We start from the raw sequence: 25,098 nt of genomic DNA on the forward strand, positions 1-25,098 counted from the left end.
GTGTTTGCAAAATGGTATGTGGCTGGGCCAACATGAAGATGTTCCTGCTGAAGCCTGGCCTGGGCTCCTTTCCCGGCCTACTTAGGGCTTTGGATACCATGTAGCTGAAGGATTTCATGTCTGCCAATTATACGGATGCCTTTTCTGGATTAGACAGTGTGTGCTAGCAGCCAGGGGTCGCTTTGAGGAATTCATAGGTAGAAGAGAAAGGATGGTAGATCACACAAGTAGTGATTACCTAAGTCAGGAAGAACTGCAAAGCAGAATAAGCTGGAGTTAATAGTTCTCATGGAAGATCCTGGGAGGTTTGTTGGAGGAAGTAGCATTTCCACTGGGCCTTGAAAGGCAGGTAGGTATTCCAAAGACAGAGCAGGGAATCAAGGAGCAAAGGCACCAGAAGCCTGAGCCCAAGGGTGATCTACCTGCAGCCCATTGTTTGTAGGGGGCAACCGAGGGTAATTCTTGGGGCCTTCTACTTGTAGGGAGGGAACATGTGGCTTTCTGGAGAGCATTAACATTTCATTCTGAATATTCCAGCTTTAATGCTATTCCAAGGGGCCTGTGGACATTACTTTCAAGGGGGAGTATTTGGGGCGGGCAGCCTGGTCGCTGGCCCCGCCTTCTTCCCCGAGAGGTCTAGTTTTATGGCGTTAGAGTATTGGGGGCATCAGAAGAGGATTACAGAGGACCTTCTATACCATGCCGAGGGACTGGAGGCATTTCTGAGGCATTGAAAGTTTTTTTTTTTTAAGATTTTATTTATTTATTTGACAGACAGAGATCACAGTAGGCAGAGAGGCAGGCAGAGAGAGAGAGAGGAGTTAGCAGGCTCCCTGCAGAGCAGAGAGCCCTATGTGGGACTCAATCCTAGGACCCTGGGATCATGACCTGAGCCGAAGGCAGAGGCTTTAACCCACTGAGCCACCCAAGCGCCCCGACATTGAAAGGTTTTAAGCGGGGAAGTATGAGGTCACCTGTACATCTTAGATAAATCCCTCTGGTTGCCATCTAGGAGACGGTGTGGACAAAGGCAAGCGTGGAAGCAAAGAGAGCCCAACCACGAGGCTACCGCGCAGCTCCAGGCAAAAAGTCATGGGGCCCGACACAGAATCTGCAGCCCTGAGGAGGCAGTGGAGAAAGGTGGTTAATAAGCAATGTCTGGGCGGTCCAGTCAACTAGCTTTGGGTACGCCCTGTATGCATGTGTGTGCGTGTGTGCGTGTGTGCGCGCGCGTGCCTGGGGGAAGAAGGGGGAGGAGGGAACCGAGAATGACTGCCCGACAAGTGCAAAGAGGAACGACCCTCAGTGAGGGTCTCCGGTCTCCTCAAGGGGCGGCGGGAGGGGACGGGAGGAGAGGGCAGAGGAGGAAACGCTCCGGGACAGCGGGAAGAAGTTTGGATCACGGAGAAGGAGAAAACCCGAGAGGCCAGGTGAGCAAGAAGGCTCCGCCCCCGGGCCGGCCCCGCCCCCCGCTCCACCTCCTCTCCCTCTTCCCACCCACCCCCAGCCGCAGCTCATCCTCGAGGGCGGAGAGAGGTGGCATTTGAGTCCTCCGGTATCCCAGCAGGCAGTGCAGCCTAGAGACGCTGACAAAGGACCGGAGGAGCAGTGGCAGCTGCTTTCCGAGGAGCCGGTGTTGCCGAGGTGAGAGCCCCCCCCACCGTCCCGTCACCCACTTCCTCCGACTTCGGGAAGACGTGGAAGTTACGTTGCCGAGAGACCCCGCGCAGAGAACGAGCCGTACCCAGCCCCCGAGCTTGGCTCTGACTGACGGCGGGGCTCGGCGGCGCCCGGCTGCGGGTGGGAGGCGGGGAGCGGGCAGATGGAGCCCTTTCTGCCCCATCTCTGACTGTCAGCCGCCCCGCCGCCCGCGGAGCCCGGCGTCAGGGTCCGGCCGGCCCGTGCGCGCCTTTGCCGTGCCCGGGTGGAGGCAAGCAGGCTCGGGATCCCCCCGGTGCCCGCCCGGCAGAGTTCGGTTGCCCCGGGGATGAGGCTCCAGGGACAGCTCTTTGGCGGATGTGGCGAGGAGGGCTAGGGGAGGGAGGCTGACTCCCCATATGGGGTGACACCGTCCTCGCCCTAACTCCTCCTCCTCCTAACCCGGCCGGTACCCGCCCCCCCCACCCCTCCCCCGCTCTCCCGCTCCCCCGGCGAGCAACTGGGAGGAAATCGGCGGAGCTGAAGCGAGGCGTCCCGGGATGGCTGGAGGGAGGTGAAAGTGGGGTGGCGAGGCAGAGAGGGAGAGCGAACGCCTTCGTGGAATAGTGGCGGGGGGTGGCAGGGGTACGTGGCCTGCATCCGTCCCGCTTCCTGTACCTCCGCACGGATCCTGATGGTTGTACCAGCTGCTCGGCTGTAAACAGGCTCACATGACCGGTTTCACATGGAGCCGGCCGGTGTGGGGACGAAGGCTGGAAAGGCAGGGCCCGATCAGGTGGAGCGCCAGTCCTAGGACGGACCGGTTCACACTCATCTCCAGCCTTCCAGCTCTTTTTCAATGTTCCGTGGCTTCCCCTCTGGGTAAACTGACGTCTGCCCCCTCCAGACTGAAGTTGCTTTTCTGCCCCAGTAGAATCCAAGAGACCTCACCTCGGGGAGCGAGAGGGCAAAATAGTACATGAAAGCGGTCCCGGATTTTTTGACCTTTGAGGGAAATAAAGAGATGGCCCCAGACTTGGAAAATGGGATCCTTTGGCTCTTGCTTAAAAAGCAGCCCTGTTCTATTGGAATGCATTGCGTTCTTAATGCGAATTCCAGAGAGAAGGGGAAAAGTCTACTGTTTCAGCCAGGGAGCACCTGGAATTTAATATATACTTGATGATGGAAATCTCCTCTATGTTTCCTTTAAGTACTTGGAAATCTGCCTATAAAATGCTATATACAGGATATTGACTAGGGAGTGGACACCAACTTCTAGATTACTGTATATTTGTGGTAGAAAGCAATGGGAGGTTTGGAGAACAGGAAATGGGCCAAATGTGCCTTTGTTGTTCACGTGTACATGCCCAACAGGATACAAGATTAAACTAGTTTCTGAAGAATTTCTAGAACTCTCAAAATACAAGATTTACTCAGGTACCAGGATATTTGAAAATTTGGAGTTTCTTAAATCTGTAAGGGGTAGTGGTTATAGATTCTCTTCACATGTAATATATAATTAGATGTAATGGGCAATATTTAGTATAAAGCTACCCCTTTGTAGGTGAAGACCAAAAACAGAATAGCTTATAAAATAATGCATGTTTCTCCCCTTGAATTGTTCATGACATTTTCTTCCCAAATTTTTTAAATTTTTAATTGTTTTCTCCTGAAGCTTTGACATTTATTTTTGATTTTTTTTTTTTTTGAGAGGGTGGGGTAAGAGGGAGAGAGAATGTTAAGCAGGCCCCACACCCAGCATGGAGCCCAGGGTGGGGCTTGATTTCAGGACCTTGAGATCCTGACCTCAGCCAAAATCCAAGAGTCAGAGGCTTAGCCTTCTGAGCCACCCAGGTGCCGCTTAACTCTAGTTTCTGAAAAACAATTAAGAAACTACAAGAAAATCTTCCCCATCCTCTAATAGCCCAATAAAGTAAGTAATTTGCTACTCTTCTTTTTCTGTTTTTTTTTAATGTTTAAAATGGAAAATAGAGGCATTTTAAATATTGTCTAAAATTTAAATGGGCAGATGATCTGCATTGCTCTGAATCTTGTTCTGCTGCCTTGTAGTATTCTAGAGAATCTTGTCCTACAATAAATAGATGAAGTGATTTACTCTTTGAGGCTTTTTGTTTCCTCATCTGTAATATGAAAGTTTTGTTTTCATCTCCAGGGTCCCTCATAGCTCTCAAATTCCATAAAAACAGGGCAGTTTTTGATTGGGGAATACTCTTGGACAAAATAAGAGACTCAAATAAGCCAAGTTATTGGTATCAGCTGGAAGAACACGCAGTCCTTCACAAGAGCTATTCAGAGCCCTAATAGAAATAGGGATTGTGCCCTGCAAAATTCTCATTAGGTAAATTAGTCATATGGGTTGACCTGGACCCCTCTCTCCTCTCGGTCAGGAAATTGAAGATTGCCTCAGCTGAATCCTGCCTCCCAAATTAGAAAGTACAATTATACCTGACTTCCTTGACCTTTGGGGCATAGCAGAGTGATTCTTTCATTCATCCCAGGTTCTTCCTGAATTAAGTGGGCTGTGTGATCTGAGATGAAATGAGGATGAAAAGAAAGCTCTAGCAGGCGCTCACTTTGGCCGTGCCTTGGTTAGATCCCAAGAACCCATGCCCTTGTTTCAGCTTCGCAGCATTTGAGATTTAATTTTGCACGCGCGTCCTGAAATTATCAGTCTCAAGGATTGATTCACGCTAACCCAGTTCACAAAACATTTTTTAAAAAGATTTTATTTGACAGAGATCGCAAGTAGGCAGAGAGGCAGGCCAAGAGAGAGGGGGAAGCAGGCTCCCCGCTGAGCAGAGAGCCCAATGCGGGGCTCGATCCCAGGACCCCGAGATCATGGCCTGAGCCAAAGGCAGAGGTTTAACCCACTGAGTCACCCAGGCACCCCTCACAAAACATTTTTATGTTAATATGAATGCCGGTTGACTGACTGCCTGTGAGAAGTCGAACGGCCAAGCCGACCAAGAAGACTCGTGAATAAACCCGGGCACCCTTTGCTTTTGACGCTGTGGAAGCACAGACCTTGTCCTCCATCTCCCGCCTTTTTCTAGGGACTGTGTGGAGCACTCCTTTTTTAAAACTCCTAGTGGTTGATACCTTCGACAAGGTGACAGCTTTTATGTGAAAACCCTTAGATAGCTATTTCCGAGTCATCTGATTGAATCTGGGCCACCTGTAAAACCTCTCTAAAATTGGTTTCCTCTCCATTCCTATGGCCTTCGTCTAGGCCCTCACTTCATGCCGCGTTGATTCGGGGGTGACTTGGTTTTTCCTGTAACTGCTCCGGAGTCCACTCTTGTGCTTAACTGGTCAGATTCCCACTTCGGATCTTCTTTAGTCCGGTCTCTGCTTAAGACCCTTCAGAAGTTTCCAACCATCGCCCACAGCAGTGGTTCTCAAGGTGCAGTATGCCCTAGAATCATCCAGAGGGCTTGTAAAAACACAGATGACTGGGCCCCGCGCCCAGGACTTCTGGGGCTGTAGGTCTAGCCTGGGACCCAGGAATTGGCTTTTCTAGCAAGTTCCCAGGTGAAGCTGCTGCCGCTGGTTCAGTACCACATTTTGAGAACCACTGGCACCCAGAAGCAAGTCTCCAACCCCAAACTTGGCTTACAGCATTTTTTCACCATCTCTCGCCACTCCTCCATACAGGCTATTTTTTAACCATGTGCTGTGCCAAAGCTCATCTTAAGAGTCCCTTTCATGCATCTACACATCTTCTTCCTGGAATTCACCACCCCCCACTCCTACTGCAAACTTCTATTTAAGGCAGCCTGGCACTTTCTTTATGCTCCTAGAGCTTTCTTATCTATCAGCATTTTAACACTTGTCACATCTTATCCTAATTACCATGTATATCTGTTTTTCCTGCTAGACTGAAATTTTCAAGGGCTGAGAAATTGTTTTCATTTTTTCTCTATATTCCTCAGCACTGGGCCTAGCACATAATACGTGCTCAGTTAAAGCTCCATGAGTGAACTTGTGATTCTAAGACTCTGGAGAGGGCCATAGGTAGCAACATATGTATTTCTTTCTTATTTTTAAAGATTTTATTTGTTAGCACACAAGTGGGGGGGGGTTGGTGGTGGTGGCGGGCAGAGGGAGAAGCAGGCTCCCCGCTGAGCAAGGAGCCCAATGTGATGTAGGACTCAAGCCCAGGACCCTGGGATCATGACCTGAGCCAAAGGCAGCCGCTTAACTGACCGCCACCCAGGTCCTCCACAACATGCATTTCATATAATGAATTCATAGGGATTTTGCTTTGAGAACTACACATCTTGAAATACCTGAAGACCCTGAGATATTGTAAAACAAAGGAAATAACTAGTTTAAAGAAAAATGCTTTTAAAACTGATGTTGCTGGAGGATATCCTTGGTTTTTTTTTTTTAAGTCTTAAAATGCATACTGCTTAACTTTTCCTCCTTGAGTAGATTGTAGCCTGTCATCACTGACCTGTAGCAGGTCAGTTCCATTGGTAAGACATCAAATTACATGAAAAACCTAGGACATGTATAGAAACCAAATGGCCTAATACCACACAATGAATGATTGAACCTATAAAGTGGACATTAGAACGTTGCTTGTGAAAGACTTGACTTTATTTTTTTAAAGATTTTCCTTGACAGAAAACAAGCAGGGGGAGCAGGAGAGGGAGAAGCAGGCTCCCCACTAAGCCAGAAGCCCGAGGTGGGGCTCCATCCCAGGACCCTGAGATCATGACCTGAGCCAAAGGCAGAGGTTTATAACCACTGAGCCACCCAGGTACCCCTGAAAGACTTGACTTTAGGAGTATACCAGCCATTCAAAATCCTAATAGATGGTACCGGAGATTTAAAGAGGAAGAGAGCAGAGCTGATGAAATGGGAAGGAAGAGAGGTTGTGTGTGTGTGTGTGTGTGTGTGTGTGTGAGAGAGAGAGAGAGAGAGAGAGAGAGAGAGAGAGGTTTGAATAATAGACTAAAGCAGAAGAACTTATTGCTCTTTTTTTAAAGATTTTATTTATTTGACAGATCACAAGTAGGCAGAGAGAGAGGGAGAAGCAGGCTCCCAGCTGAGCAGAGAGCCCGATGCAGGGCTCGATTCCAGGACCCTGGGATCATGACCTGAGCCAAAGGCAGAGGCTTAACCCACTGAGCCACCCAGGCGCCCCAAGAACTTATTGCTCTTAACTCTTTAGTATTTCACTGGCCATTGGCTGCCCACACCAAGTATGGAGAAAGGAGATAGTCCTCCTGCCCAGATAAAAGGGAGCTGGCCCAGAGGTGGAGAGTAATCAGAGTAAACAGAAGAGGCTGGGAATGGCAGGGAGGAGCCCAGCAGATGGGTTGCCAGTTCCTGGGGAAGCTGGACTTGCGATGATCCTTAGCTGTTTAAAGCTTGAAACCACTGCAGCACAAGAAACCCCAAGGACCTCTTATTTCATGTGATTTTCTTGCAACCCTCTCTTTCCGAAAAAAGGGGGGTAGGGTAAATGACAGTAGGCCTTTAAAGTGGTTTCTGTTTTGAATCTCCATTTTGAATCTGGTGAACAAAGGTATCGAAACTCCCATTTATCTCCAGGTCTGATCTTTTTCTCCTTCTGGTCCATCTCATGTGAGGAAAACAGAAAAAAAGATCACACGTTGGGGTACTAATCTCCCTGAACTGATGGTGGGGAGTGTTGAGGACTTGATGTGTTTAGGGCTGTGTGTGTGTGTGTGTGTGTGTGTGTGTGTGAAAGAGTGAGAGAGAGAGAGAGAGAGAGAGTAGTTTGCAAACTCGTCACAAGGTGGTGTACACACATAAGGTTTTCTTTCGAATTGCGTTCACGATTGCATTTCTGTGCCATTGGTACAGAGCAAAAGGACAAGGCAGCTCCCGCATCACCAGCTCCCAGCTGCTCTGTGTCTCCGTGAGGTCGGGGCTCTATTGGAGCCTAGTTGGGCCCTGAGGGAGCCAGAGCTAATAAGGAGGAGAGGGAAACGGAAGGGCTGCGGGGAGGGGAGATGCAGCCAGGGGTGCAGATTCTCTGTTCTCTACTTACCCACAGTAAGCAGCTACCCTAGATTGACCGTCCTTTAATTGGGATCCTTTTCCTGTCTTTTTTGGACAAAATGTGTTCAGGCGTGAGGAGGAGGAGTGGTCCCTGACGGAGGAAACCGTTATTAGTAAGTACCTGTAGGCAAGCTGGCAAGTTCGGTATCTGCTGAGTGCCTAATACCAAGCTTGGGTCTATATCGGAGGAGAAAAAACCAAAAACCGCCACAGAAAAACAATATGGCATGGTGCTTGAAGTCTGGGGAGTCCAAATGAGCCCACACAAAACAAATGTCAGAATATTCCATCAATGCAGGAAGTACATGAAGAGAGAATGTAATAAAATTAGTGAGATCATGTAGATCAGAAAAGTAGAAGACCACCAAGGGGGAATTTGAAGGAGGCTTTGAAGAATGAGGAACATTTTGGTGCCCAGACAGGTAGAATGCAGAATAAACCTTGTTTACTAATGCTCTCATAGGTAGTTACTGTCAGTCCTAGATCATCTTTCCTAATCAGGAAAAGAAAGCACACCCAACTTGGTAAGTGAAACTATTTTTCAGTTGTTTTTCTTTATAAATAAACTGAAAAGGAAACACATGTATCAAGACTTGAATTGTGGCTCTTCCTTTGAGAATGACTCTGGAAAAGCAGGGACCTTTCTAGAGATGAGGGCATGTGTGACAATGTGACAGGATCAGAGGCAGGACTTTTGAAAATGAGACACAGGAGATGGAACCATTTAGGGAAGTGTGAGTCTGGAGCCCAGAGATCTGCCACCAGCACTTTGTGTGACCTTGGGTAAGTCCTTTAACTGTCACTGGGCCTGCTTTCCTCAGCAGTAAAATGAGAAGGCTGGGAGCTCACGTTCTTCGACTTTTTTTTTTTTTTTTTTTTTTTTTAAGATTTTTTCTTTATTTATCTGACAGAGATCACAAGTAGGCAGAGAGAGAGGAGGAAGCAGGCTCCCTGCAGAGCAGAGAGCCCGATGTGGGGCTCGATCCCAGGACTCTGGGATCATGACCTGAGCCGAAGGCAGAGGCTTAACCCACTGAGCCACCCAGGTGCCCCACGTTCTTCGACTTTGTGTGTGTGTGACTTTTGGAAAGCAACCTCATAAACCAATTTGGAGTAAGGTTTTACCAAAGGCTTAGTATATAATCTGTTCCCAGAATTTTTACACTCTGTCCTTTTGCAGTATGGACAGGAGCAAAGAGAAAGTGTTGGTTTCCAGAAGACCATCCATTAGAGGCAGGTTTTCTGCTTTTTTATGTTTGTCGGCAGAATCTCTAATATTGTGCTTGGTGACCTGAGGCTGATTTCCATTAGCCAGGATAAATGAGAGATGGGAACAGGGATTGAAAAAAAGAATAAACTGGGAAGAACCAATGAAACACTTCTTTAACAGTGGCCGGGGGAATGGACAGCCTACTTAATCACCATTCGTGGGGCAAAGTGTATATATTCAGCTCGTCCAGAGAAACCTTCAAAATGAACAGAGTAAGAATTCTGCTAAGCCGTTATGTAAAGCTAGCGAAATTTCTACTCTGACTTGTGCCAATGAACTTTCCCCTTAAGGTTGGAAGAGTTCAGGGCTTGTTCTGTGTGGTTAATTTTGACTGCCCAGTCAGATTTATAAACCATGTCCTCCTCCTCTGTAACAGCTGCACATTTCCCGCAGTTTGCAAGTCCTGCTAAACCTTTGTTTTTCTCAGTGTAATGAGTTTCTGTTGCATCCAAGAGGAGCTTAAAGAATTGAAATCGTGGTATTTAACACATCATTTCAGGCTTTCCATGTTATTAAAGGATCATGAATTGGAAAATGCAATTAACAGAGATTTTTTCACACATTGTTTCTAAATTCCTGCTTGAGTTTCAAAACTGGGGCACCTTTTCCAAAATTGGCCCTGGAGGAGTTATTGTTTAATTTGACTTAAACACACACACACACACACACACACACACACACACACCTTTTGAATGGGTGTTCATAGGGTTCAGAATTCAAAAGGTACACAAAGGTATCCCGAGGAAACTGCCCTGTCACCTTGTCGCCAGCCACTCAGGTAGTTTCTCCAGGGGCAGCCCGGGCTGTCCTTCCAAAGATCTTTTTTTTTTTTTTTTTAAAGATTCTATTTATTTGGCAGATCGCAAAAGAGGGAACACAAGCAGGGGGCAGTGGGAGAGGGAGAAGCAGGCCCCTCACCTAGCAGGGAGCCCGATGCGGTTCTCAGTCCTAGGACCCCGGGATCATGAACTGAAGGCAGACGCTTAATGACTGAGCCACCCGGGAACCCCCTTCCAAAGATCTTTTACCCAGAGCCCGGAAACAACCTCCTCCCACACAGATATCCTCAACACCACATCACGCCCTGCTTTTCTCACTTTGTACTGCACTTGACTGTCAGTCCATACCTACACGACACAGAGAGCTCTCTTTTTCTCTCTGACAGCTTCCTGGCCTCCCAGCGAATGGCTGTATTTTACTTTATCACGTGACATCCCCCCCAACCCCCCCCCCCGTCTTAAGGGACAGTTGGGCAGTTTCTACTCTGACTCTTGACAACAACAGCTAACCCTTGTTGAGTGCCAAGCTTTGTTCTGTGTGCCTCCCCTAAGTCATTTACTCCTCAGCACTGAGAATAGAGACTCTTACACATTCGGGACGTCCCACAAGACAAATATTTATGCCAGCTGAATTCCTAGAAGTAGAATGGTGAATCTCCAGGTCCAAGGGCACAGGTGTTACTCGTGGCAGGTAGAGTCAGCATGTCAGCAACCTGCAGAACAGGCCTGGTGGCTCCCACTACGGGCTCCCAAAAGTTGTTGACTGAGCGCCAATCTGGCAAGTAGCAATGTGTATCTCTCTTGTGAGAGGTTCCCCCTCCTCTGGGAATTTTAAAAACAGTTTGTCCTTTTCTGTGAAATATTGTAGCATTTGTTTACTTCTGTTGAGTGCCTTTTCATAGTAATTTATATTTCTGGTATATCTGGTAGGGAAATTAGACCTAATTTATGATTGAAAAAGTTCCCTTGGCTTTATGTAGACTGGTTTTTTTTTTTTTTATTGGTTTTGGGTGTGGTTTTTTGTTTTGTTTTTGTTTTTTTCTTTCCATGTGGCATTTTTTTTTTAAAGATTTTATTTATTTATTTGACAGAGAGATATCACAAGCAGATGGAGAGGCAGGCAGAGAGAGAGAGAGAGAGAGAGGGAAGCAGGCTCCCTGCTCAGCAGAGAGCCCCATATGGGACTCGATCCCAGGACCCCGAGATCATGACCAGAGCCGAAGGCAGCGGCTTAACCCACTGAGCCACCCAGGCGCCCCCATGTGGCATTTTTAAGTGTTTTTAGATAGTTGAGTTTATCAATATTTTTTGGTTTCTGGTTGCTAGAAAGACTCAGATTGGAAAAGAAAAAAAAAAATCTCCTATGGTTTTTAGTGTTTTATGGATTTCTCGTTCTACATTTAAAACTTTTATCCATTTGGAATTTACCCTAATAAAGTTTTGGAATTTTGTGAGCAATAAGGGGTAAATTCAACCCCCCTCCTCAGGTTGATACTGGTTTTACCAATATTTATTGACTAAACTGTTTCTCAGAAATTAGAGATGCCATGCCACCTTTTATCCTAAGCTAAATTCTCGTCCTTTTTTTCCCTAATATTTTATTTACTTGAGATAGACAGCACAAACCGGGAGGAGGATCAGGGAGAAGCTGAACAGAGAGCCTGACGTGGGGCTCGATCCCAGGCCCCTGAGATCATGACCTGAACCGAAGGCAGACGCTTAACCCACTGAGCCACCCAGGCGCCCTTACATTCTCATCCTAATGTTTTAGAATGAGGTGTTGAATACTATTTAGTGATGGCAAACTCGGATGTTGTTTTTCTGAAAACCAAGCTTACTAAGAAAGTAATAGAGCTAATTATTTTCTCTTGAAAAAATTATACCAAACTTCTGAGAGCACATTATCCAAATAGAAATGTGTATGGCCCTTACCAAAAAAAAAAAAAAAAGAGAGAGAGAGAGAGAAATATGTCGCAAATAAAAACTCAAAATTAGAATGACTTCATAACAGATGCTTTTCAGAATAATCTTCGTTTTATTGTATTAGAGCGGAGAGTTCATTAGCTAGAGTGGAAATGCTGGGCTGTGGCAGGAGGCCTGCTGACATTATTGTCGCTGTCTCTTCCTAATTTAATAACCGTAGCAAACACTTAGAACGTTGTGTGGCCTACAGTGAGTGCTGAAAGCATTGCATGTATTAATTAATTCAGTATATGTAATTAATAAAAAGTTTGTGATCTGGTATGAATGATGCACATATTACATGTTCTTACTAACAAAAATGTCAATAGGCTCTTTTGGCACGATCAAAAAAGCCCCAAAACCCAGCCCACCCCGTCATGAGCTACATGTGAGCATGTTGTAGGGTACGTGGATAGGAAATAGCAGCATGATGGTCTGGGACAGGTTGTGGGTTATGGTCTCCCCAGCATTGTCCCTCACTTGCACATTGTCCCTCTGTGCCTGCCTACCTGTGCCTTCCCCCAACACAGAAGTAAATGCCTTTTTTTCTTTTTCTTTTTAAGATTTTATTTGAGAGAGTGCGTGAGTGATCGTGAGAGGGGGAGGCGGGAAGAGGGAGAAGCAGGTGCCCTCCCCTGAGCAGGGAGCCCGACTTCTGGGCTTGATTCCAGGACCCTGGGATCATGACACGAGCCTAAGGGAGACGCTTCACCGATTGAGCCATCCAGGCGCTCCTGCCTTTTTTTTTTTTTTTTTTTTTTTTTTTTTTTTTGCTTTAAAGACTACCTCAAATGTCATCTCCCTGACTCTCTTCCAGGTAGAATTATTCATGTAATCTTCTGATTCCCCGCTGCTTTATAGATAATGATATGCATTGTAATAGAGGTAGCTTAAATACTGTTTCATCGGTTAGATTTGAGTCTTTTGTTAAGATTTTATTTATTATTAGAACACAGGCAGGGGGAGAGGGAGAGAGAATCCCAAGCAGACTCCGTACTGAGCGTGGAGCCTGATGCGGGGCTCCATCTCATGACCCCGAGATCGTGACTTGAGCCGAAACGATGAGTCGCTCCCTCAGCTGGCTGCACCACCCAGGGGCCCTTCTGTTTGAGTCTTCTGCAGGCAGGACCTGTGCTTTACTCATCCTTGTATCTGCACAGCTCCTGACAGAGTTCCTGGCTTGTAACAGGTGTTCAGCGGAAAGAACATAAAAATTTGCCTACTTGATTATACAGTATCTCATTTGATAAAAGTTGGAAGGGCCTCAAACGGAACCCAGCAGTTGAATCTTGTGTTACAGCGCTCCTGGAAGGTGTGGGAACTTGAACACAAAGTCTGCAATGGTGTCTGGCCTATTTTAAAGGTGTCATCTACAGAGGGAAAATCAGACTTTTTCTGTGATCAGATTGTTTTAGCTTTGGCATTTTCAGAAGCCACATTCTTAGGATACTAGCTAAATAAGAATGTTGTTGATTAAAATTAGATGAGGAAGTAAACACAGCAACAAAAGGTCTCCAAGTTGGAAGAAAATAGCTCTGAAGCCTGTGTGCTTGACGCAGGAGGGGAGGCACAGAGCTTGTGGCATGGCAGAGCCTACGTACTGACTTTGAATTTTCATAGAAAACTCCCAAGGACTCCTTAAGTTTGGATATTCGGCTTCCTTTCAAGACATTTTTTCTTGTCGTGGGTTTTTGGTAGGAAAAAAAGATGAAAAGAACTCTCCCACCCATGCTGCCAGAAGGCACCAAGGCATTGTTGAAAAGAGTGTAAAAGTGTTTTTCTCCCAGAACTCACAGAAACTTTCTTTGCTTTTTATTTTTTAGCCTTTGATAATTTGGATTAGCTCACATAAAATCAGTTGTGACAAGACAAATTCTACTTTTTAAGAAATCCGACTTTTTAAAAAGAGTGATGGCCCTTTGATCTCATCTCCTTGAAAGAGGGTGATTAATTTGAGGTAGAAAGAGTTCTTTATCCTAGCATTTATGTAATTTATCATAGGTTGAAAGCTTGAGCGTGAAAGGAGCATGTGTAAATTTCTTTGCATAGTTGGAAACAAGCTGTATAAGTAAGCCATGAGGAAAAGTCCAAGGGCATCTTTAAATGGTTCGGGGACCTGTTTTAATGCAAGCTGAACATGCTTTTTGTTGGAGTAAATGAAAACAGGTGTCATTCGATTTCCTTCTCTCTTCTTCTCTTTCTAGATTGCCAAAATGCTTTGGAGTTTTTAACTAACTGACTTAAGAAAAGTCCCAACTAGATTTGAGACTATAAAAACCGAAGCTGCAGCAAGGGCGATTCAGTGCCAATGCATCAACAAAAAAGACAGCCAGAGTTAGTGGAAGGAAATCTTCCTGTTTTTGTGTTTCCCACGGAGCTAATATTTTATGCAGATGACCAGTCAACACATAAGCAGGTGTTGACTCTGTATAATCCCTATGAGTTTGCCTTAAAGTTCAAAGGTGAGTCTCCTAGGTCTCTTTTATGGATTGTAACTGGTCCCTACTAATTGTTTACTTGTAGAAACTAATTAAAAAAGAAACACCACTAATGGCCATTGTGACTTTTTCTTTCAGTTTTGTGTACTACTCCAAATAAGTATGTTGTCGCTGATTCTGCAGGTGCAGTAAAGCCTCAGTGTTGTGTGGATATGTAAGTCAAAAATCCCTTCCTGGTAACATGTTTTAAGTGTGTTAGTATTTATGTGTTTAACTTGAAAAGGATCTCTTCTTGAAGCTGTACCCCCTTAGGCATTTATTACATTTTGAATTTTTGCTGGAAGTTTTTAGTTTCTCACGGTTCTTTTTAAAATTTTATTTATGGTTTTTAAAGGTTGTTTATTTTTTTGAGAGAGTGAGAGTGAGAGTGAGCGAGCGAGAGCGAGTGCGGATGGCTAGGGGTGGGGGGAAGGAGGGGCAGAGGGAGAAGGAAACCCTGAAATAGATCATGATCTGATCCAAAGGCAGACACTTAACTGACTGAGCCACCCAGGTGACCCAGTCCCTCACAATTCTTAAGAAGCCCCTAATATTCGAAATAGGTCGATTCAATCCTTAGTAATATTTCATGATGCTGGAGCGGATGGGCGTGTTACTATTTCCATGAACATCTCCTCAGTTGTGCTTGTAGCCACAGCGGGGGTCGCTTACGAAGGTCAAGTTCTAACTCATTCCTTTAAATTTCTCTAGCTATAACAGGGAATTTAGCTTTCCTTGGGACATCCTATAATATTATAGTGACATTTGGGAAGCTAACACTGCTACATTCACAGAACAATGGTAATAGAAGTTCATCTGAAATAATATCTCGCTAATAAGCCTGGAAGTTAATCTCTACAAACAGGAAGCAGGCGTGTAACTACTCATCTGTAAAAGGTTATCTGAGCTCTTCCAGATAATTTCGTCAGAAATTAAGTGTCAGATAAATGATTGTTTGTTCAAGCTGTTCATATTTAATTTTCACTTTGGAGCTAGTGTTGACCAGATGGATCCATGGACCAGCTCTTAATTTAAGCTACCTTTGTTGAAACCTTCCGTGAGAACGAGAAGCAGAGGTTGTTTTTTGTTTTTTTTTCTTAATACAGTTTTGTCCTCCCATAGCCGTAAAATGATATATCTTCACAGGATGTGTTTTCACAGGTTTCGTTAGATTTTCATTCAATACACAATAAGCAAGGACTACTCCAAAGAAATGTAGTCTCTTGCCAAATAAATGTGTTATCTTTGACCTAATTGGTTTGTGTTCTCTATTAAGAATGAGGTAAGATCAACAGAATTGTAGATTGCTCTCATAAAATTGCAAGTGCTTTACGCTCTTCTCAGAGGAAGACAGAAGCACATTGTTAGCCTTCTGTAGCATTGGTTGTACTGGTTACTTACTATTTAGTTGCTTGTTTTTACCTGCATGCACAGACTTTCAGTATTGGGTCTAGGTGTGAGCGGCAGTAGAAATCTAGGAGACTTTCGTGGGGGAAGAAAGCATCTCCTGTGTCCTATTCGGTAACCACTGCTGCCCGCAGATCTCAGGGGGGATTCAATGTCTTTGCTAAAAGGAATTGTCTTTACCTGTCATTCTTTTACTTCAGACTTTTATTTTATATTGTAGAGTATGTGTTTTCATCAAATATTTTAGAATCACCCATTTCCTTTTGGGTTATGCTGGGACTTTTTTTTTTTTAAGCCTCCTTAGCAAGTTTCTGTATTTGAGCATTTGGTTACAGTTAGTTAATGTTCTCCTGTATGAAATCTCGGGCTGACTTCTGTTTGACAGGCCCCAGGAAACCTAAACAGCCTTTTTTTTTTTTTAATGTTTTCAGTGTGATCCGTCATAGAGATGTTCAATCCTGTCACTATGGTGTAAAAGACAAGTTCCGCCTCCAAGTTTCCGAGCAAAGCCAGAGGAAGGCTTTAGGAAGGAAAGAGGTGGTGGCTATTCTTCTCCCATCTGCAAAAGAACAAAAGGAAGAAGAGGAAAAAAGGATAAAGGAACATTTAACCGAAAGTTTATTTTTTGAGCAGTCCTTTCAACCAGGTAGTTTTGGGGTTGCTTTTAAAGGCCATTGGCGCTCTTAACGCATTTCTAACTGGAAAATCACCAGGGAGCTAAGAATCATTACTAGAAAAATGATCTGCCACTTTTCACCTAATTAACTACTTCAGGACGGAACCGAACTAGAGATCAGGTACCGAAAATGGAGCAAGAGGCCTAGAGCTGGACTTGAAATGGGGAGAGAAGCTCTCGGCCGCCTCGGCTGTGAGGAGAGGGCGAGCGTGGCTATCGCCTCTGAAATGTGTCGACCCAAGAATGCAGCCCCCCGCCCCGTACTTTCGAAGGCTAGCCCAATTTGGCAATTACATACTTTTGTTTCTGTGACTTTCCCGTATCCTTTCTCATTTAATTAGTTCGAAGAAGGAGAGAGATTGTGTTTGGCAATAGGCCAAGCTTGGTGCACTGTTCATATTATTTTGAAAAAAAAAATCTCATTAAAGTTGAAGTTAATTAAACTAAGTAGATTATAATATCCCCTGTGGGCTATTAATTGAATCCCTCTCCATTCCTCATTTCCTTCCCAGCTTAGATATTCAGAAGTGTTATGATATATTCTTTCAACATTGACACTATCCTCATATGCAACTGTTTGGACGTCATTCCTCCTCCCTCTTAACGTCTCATTATCTCCTTCCAACCCCATTCTAAGAGGAGGAAGATAAAATTTTCCATAGAGAAACATGGAAACTTTTCTGTTAGTGATATATGAATGTGATAGCAGCTGTCCTTGAAATTGCAACATTATCTATGAGGAATTAAAAACAAATCTACTTGTCATTCCATTAATTCACAGACCCCTATCAGTTTGTTCATCTTAGTGTTTATTTGGATAACACAGGGAGTAATGGCTCTTTGATTTACTGTGCTCAAGAGTCTTGTAGTAGCCAGTAGAGTGCTTCCCAGCAACTGTGACTGACCGATAGGACCAGAATTTCATCTTTTGAAACTGAAAGAGAGCCTCTGGTAAATGTCACTTTGATCTCTGGTCAGTATTGGGAAGTTGGCTTATACATGTTTATGGAAATGGAATCTTCCCCCCCTAAAGATGCCTCCTCTAGAATAAGAAAAGTCATACAATGAGCCCTTTATTTTACAACTTATTAGAATTTAGGTGAAAAATAATCCTAAAAGGCTAAATAATTACAAGTATTAATTGAGCATTTTATTCTTATTTTCCTTGGACAGTGAACCTTTCGTATCTGAAGGATATTAGAGAATTCTTCTAATTGTAAAAGTAGATAAATCAATGAGGTGGTTTCTGTTTGGGGGGAAAAAACCTCTCTCAGCCGTCCATGTCAGGAAGCTCAGTGAAGACAAGCACCCTGTTAGCACCTTATTTGTGTGGTTAATTCTCACTGTCCTTGGCCTTGAGCAGAGTGCCCCCTGCACAGAGTCATGTGCCCGGGTTTCACTAGGAGGGCGGGGTTTCACTAGGAGGGCGGGACTCCTCCTCTGGTAGGGTCCGTTGGATTGGTTTGCTTTGTCTTACAAGATTTCCATGGCTCTGGCCGCTCTTCAGAGCAAGGGCGATGCCACAGTAGAGCCCCCATATGATGTCCTGGCCCACATGTCCTTTTTGCAAGGAGTTTACCCCCATGTTTCTAATAGTGTGGCAGGAAACCAAGGGACGTTTTCCTTGTTAATAGAGTATAATGGTGCCTGATTTAATCCATGTGGACCAAGTGATATTTTTCACTTCTGTTTATTAAATGAATAGTAAATTAACATGTGGTTTCCAGTATGTAAAATTCTATGTTTTTTTTTTCATTAAGTGTCTTTGAACTAAAATGTTGAAATGAATTGAGATTGTTTGGGGGGATGTTTTGAAATGTGATTATTTTTGCACATCTTTAGAGAAATGATTATTAGACATATCACAAGTACGACAATGTTGGGGGTCTCTGTGAACCAGCCAGAAAGTGGTCAGAGGCTAGATCGTGAAACACTTAGATTTTATAAATGTATTTTTATAAATGTATCAGAAGGCAAGAAAATGAGATATTTCTTCTCGAGTTGATTGTACTATAAAAGACATAGCAGTAACAAATTCAAAAAGGAAAACATCTACAATCCCACACACTTAACAAATTTGCTTATGTAACTGTTCCATGTTACTTTCCAGACCTTGTCTATGTGCATAAGTACATTTATATATATATAAATTCATTTAACAGAAATTTAAGAGAAACCCACAAAGCATACTTTAACAAAATACCAAAGCCCATGTTATTAAAAAGATGTTTTGAAAAGATGCAGCTGAATCTTAGTGGGTTTGTCTTAATTACATTACTAATGAACTGCTATTTCTATGCAATGTTTTGAGTCCGTGCCCTCTGGCTTAAGAAAATTACACTCTTTATTATTGTTTATAATAATAAAAGATTGAAAATGACCTAAAAGTCCATCAGTTGGGGATTGGATTAAATTATGAATATTCATAAGATGGGATGCCAGGCAGACATTTATTTACAAGGTTCTGATGGAATGATAGATGGTTATGCATTGACCTATAAAGAGGCTCGTATATATTTCTGAGAGGAGAAACAGTTTATAGACTAGTAGGCATATTATGGTCTCACTTATGTTAAAAAAACATTTTTTTAAACATGTTTATGTGGGTATTTATAAAATCTGAAAGGAGCTGTACCAAGCTGTTAACAGTGTTCTCTCTAGGAGGGTGAGACTGATTGGGAACCTTTATGTTTTCTATAGCTCGATACAATTTTTACAACAATCTTGTAGTATCAGAAGAAAAGCCATTTATTTCCACTTTGAAAAATTTCAAGTATCTATGCAAATAGATAAGCTTGAAAGCTCATCTCTGCAGCAAGTACAAATACAAAGCTACTTCATTCACGAACTAAAATAAGACTTGTTTTTTGATATTGATGCTGTTGTTTCGTCTCAAGCAATAATCACTAGAAAATTTGAATTTGTTTTCACCTATCTGGCTTTGGCAAGGCTCCATTAAAGTTCGCACAACAGCTAAGGTATTAATAATTTAGAAAAGCTGCATTTAATAATGAAATGAACAGTGTTATTTCATTAATAAAACACAAGATTGTGTTGCTGTTGGCTATTCCTTTTAATGACAGAAGGGTAGTGGGAAAACTATATGACAATATGCTGTTACCGGGTTTCTTAAAAACACGGATGTGAACATTGCACACACATAGCAAGCACTGTAGGACCACAGCCCGGCTACTGTTCTTTCTTCCTTTTTTTTTAAAGTTTTCTTTCATTGTAGTAAGATCACTTAACACGGGATCTCCCCCACCCACAAATGTTCAAGTGTACAATACGGTATTGTTAACTATAGGTACGGTTTTGTACAGCAGAGCTGTAGAACTTACTCGTCTTGCTTAATTGAGCCTTTATGCCCCTGATCAGTAACTCACATTTTAAACACACCCCCAGTCCCTGGTCACCACCGCTCTGCTCTCTGATTCTGAGTCGGACTGTGTTGTGGATTCCTCAGGGAGGTACAATCGTGCAGTATTGATCCTGCTGTGGCTGGTTTATTTCATTTAGCAGAACACCCACCAGCTAACGTTTCTGCTTCCTCCTTTGCTGTAAATGGGATAGAGCAGGGAACAAGAATTTTTATAGGTAGGTTTTTTTTTTTTAAGATTTAATTTTTTTGAGGGGCGCCTGGGTGGCTCAGTGGGTTAAAGTCTCTGCCTTCAGCTCAGGTCATGATCCAAGGGTCCTGGGATCGAGCCCCGCATCGGGCTCTCTGCTCTGTGGAAAGCCTGCTTCCTCTTTCTCTCTGCCTGCCTCTCCGCCTACTTGTGATCTCTCTCTCTGTCAAATAAATAAATAAAATCTTAAAAAAAAAAAAAAGATTTAATTTTTTTGAGAGAGAGAGAGCACGAGCAGGGGGGAGGAGGAGAAGCAGAAGCAGACTGCCTTCTAAGCAGGGAAGCCCAGCATGGGGCTAGGGCTCTATCCTAGGGCCCCTGGGATCAGGACGACCCCAGCCGAAGGCAGCTGCTTCCCCAACTGAGCTGAGCCACCCAGGCAACCCCACAGGTAGCTTTAAAACCTTCAAGTAGAGCTTTTCTGCTGCTTTTAATATTTTCAAAAATGGTAGCCGGATGCTACAGCTGGGTTAACCTGTCTCCCTAAAGACACTCTCAGAAGGCAGCAGGCTCCCGAGTGGAGTAAGACACAAGCCATCCATTGGCTTTCCATTTTCATTTCTAGCCCATTCTAAAAATTCTGCTTGTGTACTTTTATAAACACACACATGATGCATGGACACTTTCTAATGAAGGTGAGGTGGGGGGAGGGGGAGGCTGGTGACCTTTCAGTAGGAACTTGCGACTTCACAATGCCGTTTCAACATTCCATTCCGTCACGACTCAGAGACGTTATGGGCTTCCAGATAAGTCCAGCAGACACGTCCCTATGGCATGGACATGATGGGCAAAGAGTCAGAGAAGTAAGACAAAACCAGCATCCTGGTGAGTGGGGACAGTGTCTGTGAGTGAACTTTGGTCTTGGGGCGCTTTTAGAAGCAAGCTCAGGAATTCTTGTCTTTTGACAGAGAACAGAGTGGTCTCCTCTGGCCCGAGCCTGCTGACCATCTTCCTGGGAGCGGTGTGCATCGGTGCCCTGATGCTTCCCACGCTGGGCGATATGGAGTCACTGGTGCCTGTCTGCTTGCACTTGAGTGTGAATCAAAAATTAGTGGCTGCTTATATCTTAGGTAAGCAGTCCAAAGTTCTACGTGGGAGGTGCTGGGCAGGGGGAGTTCCACGTGTACAGGGTCATGGTGAGTGGTGCTGGTGCCAGTTTTGTTTTGTTCTGTTTTGTTTTTTAAGAGAAACAAGTAAGCTGGCTTCAAAAGCATATGTTGAGGTCAAGTGCATTTTAAGATTTCATTTTTAGCTTACGTTTCGTTCTTTTTTTTTTCTTTTTAAATTTATTTAAGTCCTTTCTACACCTATGGGGCTCGAACTCACGACCGCAGGATTGAGAGTCACATGCTCTACTGATGAAGCCAGCCAGGCACCCCCTACAATGAGTTCTTTGTAGCTGATTGAGCTAGTGCCTGCTACTGTATTCACTTGTCTTCCCTTTGCTGACTTGCGATGGTGTAAAGCACATATAAAATGTAAAATACACCTGTTGGCTGGCACAGCATTTCTACTTCTGGGAACTGATCCCAGGGAAACACTGAGACAAAGTGTGTACAGTGATAAAGGTGAATGGTACCGCCTTGTTGAACACTGCGAACCTTCCTCTTTAAACCAGTTCCCAGATTTCCCGTTATATCATTCTTTCAGTCATCCTGGCTTGAAATCTTGTAATTCGTTTAACTGAACAGTTACTCAGTCCCTGCCATGTGTCAGGGATCAGGGTTCCAGTCATGGCTGGCTGTTTTCATCATCTCTTGTCACGTCTTCTGAGAGGCCGACTCTGCAGTATCCTCTCAGTACACCTCAGTGTGCTCTCTTTTTGTATTTTTTTTAAAAAGAGTTTACTTATTTGACAGCACATGAGCAGCGGGGATGGGCACAGGGAGAAGCAGACTCCCCACTGAGCAGGGAGCCCAGTGCGGGGCTCGATCCAGGAACTCTGGGATCGTGACCTGAGGCGAAGGCAGACGCCTAACCGACTGAGCCACCCAGGCGCCCCTATGCTCCCTTTAAATTTCAAAATGGTCTTCTCAGTTTGGCTTCCTACCTTCTCTTCCTATTTCTGCGCCCCCCCCCAGTTATTTTAACCCCCCAAATGCTCCATTGCATTGCTGCCAGATGGATTTCCATTCTGGTTTGGTTTCATCATTGCCCCTTCCTACTTGGGAGCCGTCAAGGACTCTAGTCCATAGAAAGAAGTATGACTCCGTAGTTGGGCATGTGAGACTCTCCACCCTGAGACCTCTGAGCCAATCTTGTCCAGCTGATTCCCTGTATAAATCCTTGATCACAGCCTGTGAGGTAAATTATGGAATTTGAAAAGCTCATTGAGAATCCGGTTAACCTCCTTGTCCTTGCTTCACCGTCCCCACGCCCGGAATGCCTGCTGATCGCCTTGCCTTTTTTTTTTTCCAATCATTTCTGCCCATCTTATTTCAGTTTTAGCTTTTGGAGCATCTTTTCTGACCTGCCCTGGTCCTACAATTGTCCTCTTCTCTGTACATTATCATTCATGGTGTGTGTGTGTGTGTATGTTTAAACCAACTTATTTAGGACTGAGCATATTCTTACGTGTGTGTGTGTGTGTATGTTTAAACCACTTATTTAGGACTGAGCATATTCTTACGTTACTAAATTTTTCTGGTTTCATGTACGGAGTCTCTTCTAAAGAGACAAGCCCAACAAGAATACTATCCTGCCTCTTCGCGGTCCTGGAGCCCTAGGATACAAATGGGCTCAACATGTTTTTGTTAATGACGTTGGCTGCCTTTACTGACACCTTAAAAATGCCACATCTGCTGGTCTTAGAGCTGATGTGACTGGATAAAGTGGGAGGTATATTTGATGGTTAAAAAATTAGCTATGGCCAGACATCAGTGATCTAATTAAATCTATCCAGTGACTGCCCGTTGCTGTAAATTGGATTTCTTCTGTATAATATCAACTAAATTCAAACTGACTTTGAATTCTTGGTAGAGTGCCCATCTGTGTGCTGTAGTTTATTTGCTCGTCGAAATCTAGACAATTGCTTATTGAATGGAAGACTTGGTAAAATGCTTGGCTTTAACTGTTCTCCAATTTTTTTTTCTTCCAGGTCTTATCACAATGGCTATACTTAGAACATGAGCAAGGAATTCAGTTGACTTCTGAAGTAAACTTATCTTGCAAATATGAATGTGGACTGCCTTTTATCTCTCTCTCACTCCATTAACATGCGACAAACTATTGAGTGATTTACAGTAATTGAAAAACTATAATATATATTTTAAATTACTCTCTAATTTTATTGGAAGGACTCCAGCTCATTATGTCACAGACAGCAAGGATGCTTTTGAGCGACCCCTAGGAAATTATTTGAAGAAACTTTTTATATCTAAAGCTATTGTGCAAAAGACTTTAATTAAAACATCTGCTATTTTGTCATCTTTTTTTTTTTCCTAATTCACTTTGATTCTTAAGGTCCTTCAAAGTGAAAGGCCTGAAAGAGCAAACTGAGAGCAAACTAACCAGCCTGAACATTAAATGACATTTATTTCCTAACTACAAACAGCAATGTTACTATGTAAATTATACCTTGTCCTCTGTCATTATAAACAGTTGCCATGGTGTTTTTAAAATAAGTTTTACAGTTACTGTGTGGAGGGTTAAAAAAAAAAAAAGAAAGGAAAAAGCATCTAGGGTTTTCTTTAACCCTCACAGAAGTAGCATGGCTTCTCTGTTTGGTCTAAGAATTTGAAAGGAAGCTAGGCATTTGTTTAGTTACTTGGTTTGCCCTGGCTTTACCTCTGGATCGGGCTTTATGTTACTAGGAGGAGAAAAATCACTTGATCATTTCTTCCTTTTTTTTTTTTAAGATTTTATTTATTTATTTGACAGAGAGATCCCAAGTAGGCAGAGAGAGAGGAGAAAGCAGGCTCCCCACTGAGCAGAGAGCTGGATGCGGGGCTTGATCCCAGGACCCTGGGATCATGACCTGAGCCGAAGGCAGAGGCTTTAACCCACTGAGCCACCCAGGCGCCCCTGATTGGTTCTTGCTAACCCTTTGCCTGACTGTCAGCAACTGGCCCAGCCTGGGATTACCAGATGCCAGATGTTGTGTTTTTCACCTTTAAACTCTAAGCCAGGTATAGAAAATCCTTGATACGTGTCTATTTTATATCAGTCACTGAGACATTTTTTAAGTTTTTATTTATTGAAACAACTTTACCAAAAAAAAAAAAAAAGTCCCCAAAGCACAACTATTTACATTTCTTTATGGCCTCTTTGATCTTTACCGTATATACGCAGTTCTAACTGTTATTGTCACAAGAACTGATCTTTTGACTTAGGATTTTTATCTGAGAGCACAACGCATTGAGTCTCTTGAAAATCATCTTTCAGGTGTTTTTATAGAACGAACTTAGGCACTGCTACTGTTGTCTTCTCAAGGAATATACCTAAACACAAAACGTATGCTTGAGGTGGGTTTCTGCAGGAAATAGCACTTTGCTTCTAAAGTGAGAGCTTTTACGTATACTCTTTCATAGAAAATCCTCATTGTTTAACAATTTGAGAAAGATAAATCATTATTAAATGGATTATGTCTGTACATTGTATAATGACTGAAAAGCACAGAAATGTAATCTATTTTAAACTTTGTAAAAAAAATTACATTTGGAGGCTATCCTTGTTTCTCTGTCCCCTTCAAGTCCTCTGTGCGTGTGCACACGTGTGTGTGCACAGGTGTGTATGCGTGTGAGTGCGTGTGTGTGTGAGGCAACACATTGTAAAGGACAGAAATTACTTTTAATAAATAAATGAAAATGGAGGCCTGAGTTTCACACCGATGTACGCTTTTCATTCTGGTTGCCTCTGAGGAATTCCCTTTTGTCTCCTGTTTGCTAGTGCTGTCTCCTATCCCTGTGAGTTAAACAGGAAAAGTAAAAAGTGAAATAGGTGAGCTAAAATGTCTTAGGTTTCTTAATTTGCCAGGGGAATTAATTTGTTTAAAAGTTTTGAATAGGTGGGGCACCTGGGTGGCTCAGTGGGTTAAGCCCGCTGCCTTTGGCTCAGATCATGATCTCAGGGTCCTGGGATGGAGTCCCAGATTGGGATCTCTGCTCAGTGGGGAGCCTGCTTCCCCCTCTCTCTCTGCCTACTTGTGATCTTTCTCTGTCAAATAAATAAATAAAATCTTAAAAAAGTTTTGAATAGGTAATAG

At 43.7% G+C, this 25,098-nt stretch overlaps 1 protein-coding gene across 2 annotated transcripts; it reads left to right on the plus strand.

Moving 5' to 3' along the window:
- The first annotated feature begins 1,494 nt into the window (after positions 1-1,494).
- Positions 1,495-24,712, plus strand: MOSPD1 (motile sperm domain containing 1). 2 transcript variants are annotated; one of them, XM_004778402.3, is made up of 7 exons: positions 1,504-1,644; positions 7,765-7,808; positions 13,911-14,168; positions 14,283-14,358; positions 16,022-16,236; positions 20,804-20,965; positions 22,993-24,712. In XM_004778402.3, exons 3-7 carry the CDS (start codon positions 14,015-14,017, stop codon positions 23,022-23,024), a joined length of 639 nt encoding a protein of 212 aa, XP_004778459.1. In that variant the 5' UTR covers positions 1,504-1,644; positions 7,765-7,808; positions 13,911-14,014; the 3' UTR covers positions 23,025-24,712. The 2 variants fall into 2 exon arrangements, with proteins under 2 accessions (XP_004778458.1, XP_004778459.1); XM_004778401.3 differs by lacking the exon at positions 7,765-7,808 and having other exon boundaries at positions 1,495-1,644.
- Positions 24,713-25,098: the final 386 nt, after the last annotated feature.

Source organism: Mustela putorius, unplaced genomic scaffold, assembly GCF_011764305.1.
Source record: "Mustela putorius furo isolate JIRA1106 unplaced genomic scaffold, ASM1176430v1.1 tig00003899_pilon_pilon_pilon, whole genome shotgun sequence".
NCBI lineage: Eukaryota > Metazoa > Chordata > Mammalia > Carnivora > Mustelidae > Mustela > Mustela putorius.